The sequence below is a fragment of the Trichechus manatus genome, unplaced genomic scaffold (assembly GCF_000243295.1).
Source record: "Trichechus manatus latirostris isolate Lorelei unplaced genomic scaffold, TriManLat1.0 scaffold00132, whole genome shotgun sequence".
Classification (NCBI taxonomy): Eukaryota; Metazoa; Chordata; class Mammalia; order Sirenia; family Trichechidae; genus Trichechus; species Trichechus manatus.
In genome coordinates this window covers 1,591,909-1,600,920 of record NW_004444068.1, presented here as the reverse complement: position 1 = coordinate 1,600,920, position 9,012 = coordinate 1,591,909, and the positions used below count along the sequence as shown (strand labels likewise).

Genomic DNA, 9,012 nt, shown 5'->3' with positions numbered 1-9,012 from the left:
TGTGTTTTTGATTCCCCAAGTATAAATACTTAAAGACAAAAACAAGAATCTTACCTACTATTCTTTTAAAATAATTTTTTTGTTTTGTTTTATTTTTAATTTAATTTATTTTTTATTGTTGAGAATATACACAGCAAAACATACACCAATTCAACAGTTTTACACGTACAATTCAGTAACATTGATTACATTCTTCGAGTTGTGCAACCATTCTCACCCTCCTATTCTGAATCGTTCCTCCGTCATTAACATAAAGTCACTGCCCCCAAAGTTTCCTATCTTATTGTTCGAGTTACTTTTGTCACTTTGATCCCATATACATGGTTCTTAAAAGAGCTTAATGCTCAAGGCAGACATTTTTTTACTAGTTAAGTTAAACTATTGTTTGTTTTAAAAAGACTTCAGGGGATCAGGCGAGATCTGGCGCGTTCAGGGTGGTATGGATGTAGAGAGCTCCATAGACACATCCAAACTCCCTGAGTGACTGAATTACTGGGCTGAGGGCTGTGGGGACCATGGTCTCAGGGAACATCTAGCTCAATTGGCATAACATAGTTTATACAGAAAATATTCTACATTCTACTTTGGTGAGTAGTATCTGGGTTCTTAAAATCTTGAGAGCCACCATCTAAGATACTCCACTGGTCTCACTCCGTCTGGAGCAAGGGGGGGATGAAGAAAACCAAAGACACAAGGGAAAGATTAGTCCAAAGGACTAATGGCCCATAACTACCATGGCCTCCACCAGACTGAGTCCAGCACAACTAGATGGTGCCCAGCTATCACCACTGACTGCTCTGACAGTGATCACAATAGAGGGTCCCGGACAGAGCTGGAGAAAAATGTAGAACAATGTTCTAACTTACAAAAAAAGACCAGATATACTGGTCTGACAGAGACTGGAGAAACCCCGAGAGTATGGCCCTCAGACACCATTTTAGCTCAGTAATGAAGTCACTCCTGAGGTTCATCCTTCAGTCAAAGATTAGACAGGCCCACAGAGCAAAACGAAACTAAAGGGGCACACCAGCCCAGGGGCAAGGACTAGAAGACAGGAGGAGACAGGAAGGCTGGTGATAGGGAACCTAAGGTCAAGAAGGGGAGAGTGTGGACATGTTGCGGTGTTGGTAACCAATGTCACAAAACAATATGTGTACTAATTATTTAATGAGAAGCTAGTTTGTTCTGTAAACGTGTATCTAAAGTTCAATAAAAAAAATTTTTTTTTTAAATATAAAACCAAAAAAAAAAAAAAAAAGAAGACTTCAGGGGATATTTTTAGTTTAAGGTTTAAAGATTATTTCAGGGCAATAGTTTCAGGGATTCATCCAGCCTTTATGGCTCCAGAAAGTCTGGAGTCCATGAGAATTTGAAATTCTGTTCTACATTTTTCTCCTTTCGATCAGGATTCTGCTATAGTTTTTTAGGCCAGATTTTGGGTTTGTTCAGTTCTCTGGAGGGTTCTCCTTAGCTTCTCTTTCCCTGGTTCTCTCTGATCAACTAGTTAAACTACCTGGCCTATGGTTTAGCTTGTTGCTGTCACAAAGCTACCAGGTCTTTAAAAAGGAATCTTGTTTTTAATTCCTAAAAGAGAAAATATTAGGGAACCCCCAGAAGTCATCTAATCTAATGCCTTCAATTTATAACTAAGGAAACTGAAGTTCAGTCAAAATAAATGATTTGATAAACAAGAAAGAATTAAAGAATGGTTATTGGGCTAGAAAGAGCAGCTTCACTATTTAGCTTAATCATTGCTATGTTTTGAATAATTTAATTAGAAGACAAACTGGTGTCATACATTATTAACCACTAATCATCTAAATATGGAGTTCCTGGGTGGCACAAACAGTCCAGCAGTGGGCTATTAACTGAAAGGTTGAAGGTTGTAGTCCACCCAGCGGCACTTCAGAAGAAAAGCCTGGTGGTCTACTTCCAAAACGTCAGTCACTGAAAACCCTGTGGAACGCAGTTCTGCTCTGTAACACATGGGGTCGTCATGAGTTGGATTTGACTTGACCACGACTGGTTTGAGTTTTTTAAGCACCTAAATAGTTCTAAGTGTTGGGTCAGATGTGTCAGTGGTATGACATTTTTACCTTGCTGCGACTCAAGTCCCTGCTCAGAAACCCATGGAAGTCTTTCCACTGGTAATGCAGGAGGCCAATACCTACAAATATGCTGCCTGTAACGCACCAAGAAGAAGATTCTACTAAGAGAGAAGAAATGCTGAAATCCTTAGAAATCACTCCAAAGACCCATAATGTGCATTCTAAAAGCAAATCACTTGCCTTGAGAAGGTTATCCACTTTCTCAGCTGGTGATTTCTCTGGCACTGATGGCCATCTCAGTGGGAGAGTTTAGGAAGGATTCCCCACCTTGTCAGCCAGCCCTCATTGGTTGCTTCCTTATGCTCACTCAGCTGCCAAAATAGAGGGATTCTTCCTTTTTAACTTTGTCTTATTTGTCTAGTGCTGCTGTTACAGAAATACCACAAGTGGATGGCTTTAACAAACAGAAGTTTATTGTCTCACAGTCTAGAAGGCTAGAAGTCCAAATTCAGGGCACAAGCTCCTGGGGGAGGCTTTCTCTCTCTGTCAGTTCTGGGGGAAGGTCCTTGTCATCAATCTTCCCCTGGCCTAGAAGCTTCTCAGTGCAGAGACCCCAGGTCCAAAGGACACGCTCCGCTCCCGGTGCTTCTTTGTTGGTCATGTGAGGTCCCCTGCCTCTCTGCTTGATTCTCTTTTATATCTCAGAAGAGATTGACTTACCATACAACCTAATCCTGTAGATTGAGTCCTGCCTCATTAGCTTAACTGCCTCTAATTCTGCCTCATTAACATCATAGAGGTTATGATTTACAGCACATAAGATAATCACATCAGATCACAAAATGATGGACAACCACACAATATTGGGAATCATGGCTTAGCCAAGTTGACATACATTTTTTTTTTTTAAAGCAAAAAGAAAGTTTTATTCGGCATATATTCAAAAGGACAAAAGTGGGAAGCAGACAAGCATGCTGCTTGACATACATTTTTTGGGGACACAATCCGTAACAGACTCCTATTTTGCTGCTCTTTGAATGTCTGGTCATCCCTAGGGCTGTGAATTACAGTTTTCACCCAAAAAGGTATTTTCCCTTATTTCTAAAACTTTGTTTCTGTTATGGAAGACCCTGTGACCCACATCTTTGTTCATCCCTGATGTTCTCTCTACCTCCTTTGGCTATGGATGGTTGTCTTCTCCTCCACAGCCCCTGGCCTGCAACCTCCTAGACGGCTGGTTGCCAAACCCTATTGCAAGTACAGCTGCATTTTAATCATCTCTTTTTGAATAATGGGAGTCTCTTTGCAGTTCTTCCACTACTAAGTGAAACTAGATTTTTTCAAAGGCAATGACATACACTCTGATTCAGTTAACTGGGGATGAACAGTGTAGGAACATCAGGCTCACTTCTAATTTCAAGGTTTATAAAGTGACCAATTATGATTTAGGCTAACAAAACAAGTACTGAACTCTGTGAGTGAGGATAAGAGGGCTTGCTAGTTGGGTAGGGAGAGCTTCATCTAATGGCAGCAAGCCATTGGGTTTGGAGTTGTGGTGTGATGGATCGCTTTTGTGTGACCTGTCAGGCCATGGTCTTGTAACTCCAACCCAAGGGCTTGGGTGGCACTGTGCAAATAATGCAATTGTGGCCCACCAAGGGAATTGGTCGGTTTTCCATCCTGCTTGGCTTGAACTGAGCCACCCAGAGGCGGGAGAGGATCCCACCACCACCAAGGAAGAACAGTCAGGAGCAGAGACTGTTGGACCCAGGATCCCTGTCCTGAGAAGCTCCTGGAACCAGGAGACAGAGAGAGTGAGCGAGCTGTAACCCTGAAGATGGTGAGAAGTGGTGGCAGGAGAGACAGGCAGGAGACCACGCAGTGGGCTTCCCAGCCCACAAAGTGAGAAAGCTGAGTACCTGGGGTGCCTCTGGGGACTTATTGGCAGGAGCTAAAAGAGCTTTGCAAAGTGGTTAAGAGCTCAGGCTGCTAATCAAAAGGTCGGCAGTTCGAATCCATCAGCTGTTCCTTGGAAACCCTATGGGTCAGTTCCACTCTGTCCTATAGGGTCACTATGAGTTGGAATGTACTCGGTGGCACACAACAACAGAAACAACAAAAGAGCTTTGTAACACTTGCCTGAGCAAGGCAGAGGCCTAGGGCCATAGAGAGGTGTGCCCGCAAGCATAGCTGAAAAGAGGCTGTCCTGACAGAAGAACTGTATCCTGAGTGTTCCTGAGCCTCAATAGTAACCTGTTACTTCCCTAATATACCCCATAATCGTGAGTATGGTCTGTGAGTTCTGTGTGGCCATTGCAATGAATTTTTGAACCCAGCAGAGAAGCAGTGCCGTGGGAGGAAGGCTTGGTGTCAGAATTGGTAAAGATGGTGGAGAGAAGAGGCGTGTCTGACCTTCGCCTCATAGGAATCAGCCTTGGGCTGTTGATCTTGATTCTCCTTCCCCTTGTGAAGTGAGAACAGGTCAGACACTGCCCCCACTCCGTTTTTAGAGTTAAGTCTCCTAAACTTGGTTCCTGCTCTGCCTCGTAGGAGATGTGAGCCCTGGGCAAGTCACTAAATATACCTGAGCTTCAGTTTCAATTACAAAACAAAGATGGACCAGATCCCCGAGGGACATCTTCTAGCTCAACAGTTTCTGATTCTGCAGAGAATTACAGTCTAATTACATTACTGGGCCCATTTAGTCCCTGAAAGTCTTAGAATGCCAATTCTTTCAGCGAAGTATGAACTGATACAAAGACAACCTTATATGTAAATAAGAGTATTCTTTTTGGAGACTCTGCCTGGCACAAACTGCTAAATCCTCAACTAGTAACCCAGAGTTGGCAGTTCGAACCCACCCAGAGGTGCCTTGAAAGAAAGGCCTGGCAATCTGCTTCTGAAAGTTCACAGCCTTGAAAACCCTGTGGAGTGCAGTTCTACTCTGTAACACATGGGGTCACACCATACTTTGGAATTGACTCAAAGGTAACCGTTTTGTGTGTTTGTTTTATTCTTTTTACAGTGTTCCACTTTCTGTAAAAACACATTTAATGGCTGCTATATAATCATTTTAAAATACTTTTTATTAAGCATTGATTTTTTTTTAAAATGCAAGAGAAAAGAATGTAACACCTCAGAGCAAATGCTTAAAGGTAAAACAAATATCATTATAAATATTGCACTTAAAAAATCTTTTTTTTAATATCTTCACACAATTCATTTCCAAAAACCCTTTGACAGAGATGTATAAATAAACTCCTTCCAAGCTGTCAATGCTTGATACATTCAGTTTCCTATCGCAACACTAAGCCTGCAGGTCTTCAATCAGACTTCTGCTCCTCCTGGCGCAGGCACAGAACTCCATCAGCGATATCGGAGGTCTAGCACCTACATCATTTGAAGAGTAAATCAGTCTGATCACTGGAATGCTCAATATTTAGTTTCATAAGTTGCTTTTTTTTTTTTCCTACTGAGAGAAAATAGATCTTTCAAAGACAAAGACAGAACACAGTGTAACTTTTCAGAGTTCCCTGTTAACACTGCTTAGTTTCCAAGGCATTCAGGAGCTTCTGATTCTTGGTCTTGAACAACGTGACAAAGCTGTTTGGCATGATTTTGCCTCGCCCGTCTTCATCCACTTGGCCCGTGATAATATAATTTAGACCTTAAAGAAAGAGAACATAAGATTAAAATTCCCTTATACGTGTTGGTTTGACGCACCTTAAGACTATAAGTTACTTCAGGATAAATGTTCTATTCTATAAATGATGTAATTGTACGTTTGTTCTATCTAGACTAAAATCTGGCTTAAGGCTCTAATCAGCAAAGAGCTAAATTCAACTAAGTAACATAGTCCAGCTCTGCCAACACAAGGGCGTTGGACAGTGTGAGATCTGAATTCCTGTCCCGCTCTGCAGTGCCAGAGGTCTGCTGCATTTACTGGGTGCCTTCGATGGACAATGCGCTGTGTTAATGTGGAAGACTCTCCTCCCTCCAGAGCCCCCGGTGCTTCCTGACACACCATCCTTAGATGGCCTTAGTCCTGTCATGCTTCCAGACTTCCACATATTTGGCAACTAATCTCTACACTTCTATTGTTTGTTTTGAACTTTTCTCAACATCTCAAGTATTTACACTTTGTAAGCTTCTTGAGGACGTGGATAGGTCATACACTTCTTTGCCTTCTTATAGTTCTGTGCAAAAAATAAGGATTAAAATGTATTTATATCTGTTACACTATTTTTTTTTTATACATCAGTGTGTCTAGCTAGGTTAGACCTGGACTGGGATCTGGGCTGTGGTGTGTTGGGTTCAACTCTGAAGATTTATTTTGCCTCAAAAAAATGTCATATTCTCTCATGTGTACTACCACCTCATTAATTCTCCTCATGTTTCCTTTTTCTCTTGCATAATCCTCCCTCTGTGGACACTCATTGTCATCATAGTGGTTCTGAGCCAATGAAAGCTTGGTAGGCCAGGCAGATCTATCTATATGGGCTGTTATGGAAAGATGTCTACGTATACATTATGTGGGAAAGAAAGTTACAGTAGAGCATATATGGTATGATCCCATTCATGTAAATGTGCATGCACCTTATATGGATAGAAACTTTCTGGAAGGGACTTTTCACAGTACTTCAGGGGAAAAGGAAAGGGAATTTTCACTTTTTATTTTCTACCCTTCTCTACTTATTTAACCTTTTTAAAACCTGTGGAACATACATTGCTTTTTTAAGTTAAAAAAACTCATTTAAAAAAAGTCATGTGCCCCTGGCTCTGGAGTCACTTTCCTTTTTCCATGATTTCTCTTAATAAACTCATTCCCATCCATGGGCTTAAAGGTCCCATCTCTGCAAATGCTTCCCAAATCTTTAAATCTAGCCCAGATGTACCTCTCGCTAATGAACTTCAGCTCTGCATTTCCTGTTGCTTGCTAGTCTTTTCTTCTAAATATAGCATCGGTACCTTCAGAGCACTTGTCTAAGACCTCTTTCCCCTGAACCGGTCCCACTGCATCTTTTCCCTATTGATCCATCTTCACATGCTTCTTGGACTCATTCATCCTAGTTCATTTATTATTTCCACTACCTCTTCTTCCACAAGTTATCAAGAACTAGGATTAGAGCCCAATTCTGCCAACATCCAAGGCCTTCTATCTATACCAGAAGTGGCCGATATATCAGCCCTGATTTTACTTTGCTAGAGCTGTAGGAAGGAGCCCTGAGCAGTGGTTAAGTGCTTGGCTGCTAACCAAAAGGTTGGCAGTTCGAACCCACCAGTGGCTCCAAGGGAGAGAGATATGGCAGTCTGCTTCTATAAAGATTACAGCCTTGGAAACCCTATGGGGTAGTTCTACTCTGTCCTATAGGGTTGCTCTGAGTTGGAACCAACTCCACGGCACTGGGTTTTAGGTTTGGTAGAGCCCTGGTGGTACAATGGTTAAGCACTCAGCTGTTAACTGTAAGGTCAAGGTCAATAGTTCAAACCCACCAGCCCCTCTGCAGGAGAAAAGACCTGGCCATCTGCTCCCATAAAGATTACAGCCTAGGAAATCCTATATGGCAGGTCTACTTTGTCACATAGGGTCGCTATGAGTTGGAATTGACTCAACGGCACACAATGAGAGTAGCTATGGCATGAAAATATCCCCGACTTGCACCATGACTTGTGCCTTCTCCGTCCCTGAGCTCCCTTAGGAAAAGGACTAAGGTTTTTCTTCCTTACTCACCTCTTTTGAGGAGAGGGCAATGCTTGCAGACCACGATGACCTTAGTACTCATGCTCTTGCCTGCCTGCTGAATCGCCAGATTTCCCTCTTTGTAGATGTTGATGATTGAGATCGTGGCATGCAGGCTCCCACCTCGAGCGACAGTTGTGATAACGGTGCCGGCCAATACTGCAGAAGACAGCAGTTTTTGATATAATGACAGTGAAGGTAAATGTAAGCAGGGCTAAAAACAATTTTACATTCTGAGTTTCAGATATGAAAAATGTTTAAGTTAAAGAAAAGGCTCTACTACAGCTCTCAAATTCGATCCTGTATATTTGTCTCTAAAATTCAGGTCAAAACTTGAACCTTGGATTCATCCCTAGGATACCCATTTCTGATTATCAGTAAATCTCTATCTTTCTCTGTGTCTTTAACATTCTCTTCCTTATCCACTCTATTAAGCTCATTTAATAAGTCAATGTAGAAAATGGAGGTATAATTTAAAACATTTTCTTGCTTAAAAAAAATTCTAGCAAAATTTAGTTGCTTTTCCTGAATTATACATGTAGAAATGGTTGACTTGGTACAGAAAAAAAAAATCCATTGCTTTTCATTATGTAACTCTTTTATCATTTAGGACACTCAGTAGAGAGAAGGGTCTCAACACGGAGCCACAGAAGCAAAGATGCTGTGTTTCTCAAACGAGTGCTTTCAGCATTTGGAGAAACAATTCCTTGTGGTACAGGACTAGCTTTGCATTGAAAGAATTTTTACCAGCCCTGTCCTTGCCCATAAAAGCCAGTATCATTCCCCAGTTATTGTGATGACTACAAACTTCCCCTGGGAGGCTTCACCAACCCAGACTGTGAACCAATCGGCACTAGCAATAGTCCTTAGTCTGTTTGCCATATAAACGAGTCCCAATCAATGGAATGAATCAAGTCTTGGACTTGGCCAATATGACCTCTTCTTTACATAGTATGCAAAGCTCATAAAATCAGAATTCTGACCATGATGACATTGATTTCCTGGTGATGGATGCTCACTGAAAAATGTCATTTTGTAGCAGGGTGAAACGAGGTGGTTCCCAAGGGACAAAGGAGAGAGATTTCCTGAAGCACCTACAGAAGACTGTAAACTGGATGTGCCAGCAGTGGCACCTGGCCCTATTTGTTTGCAATTTGTATCCCAGTTATTTGAATTTCAGCATGCAAACTCCAGTAATACCTGTGGCCCCCAAGTCTTCAACAT

General features: G+C 41.8%; 1 protein-coding gene across 1 annotated transcript in view; it reads right to left on the bottom strand.

Moving 5' to 3' along the window:
• Nucleotides 1–5,462: 5,462 nt before the first annotated feature.
• PCOLCE2 (procollagen C-endopeptidase enhancer 2) overlaps nt 5,463–9,012 on the bottom strand; it is a 68,954-nt gene continuing 65,404 nt past the window's right edge. Inside the window, exons 8-9 of the mRNA XM_004385066.3 lie at nt 7,780–7,947; nt 5,463–5,715 (exon numbers count right to left, since the gene is read on the bottom strand). Of these exons, the coding sequence (XP_004385123.1) occupies nt 5,585–5,715; nt 7,780–7,947 (299 nt within the window). The 3' untranslated portion in view covers nt 5,463–5,584. The remainder of the gene's footprint in view (nt 5,716–7,779; nt 7,948–9,012) is intronic.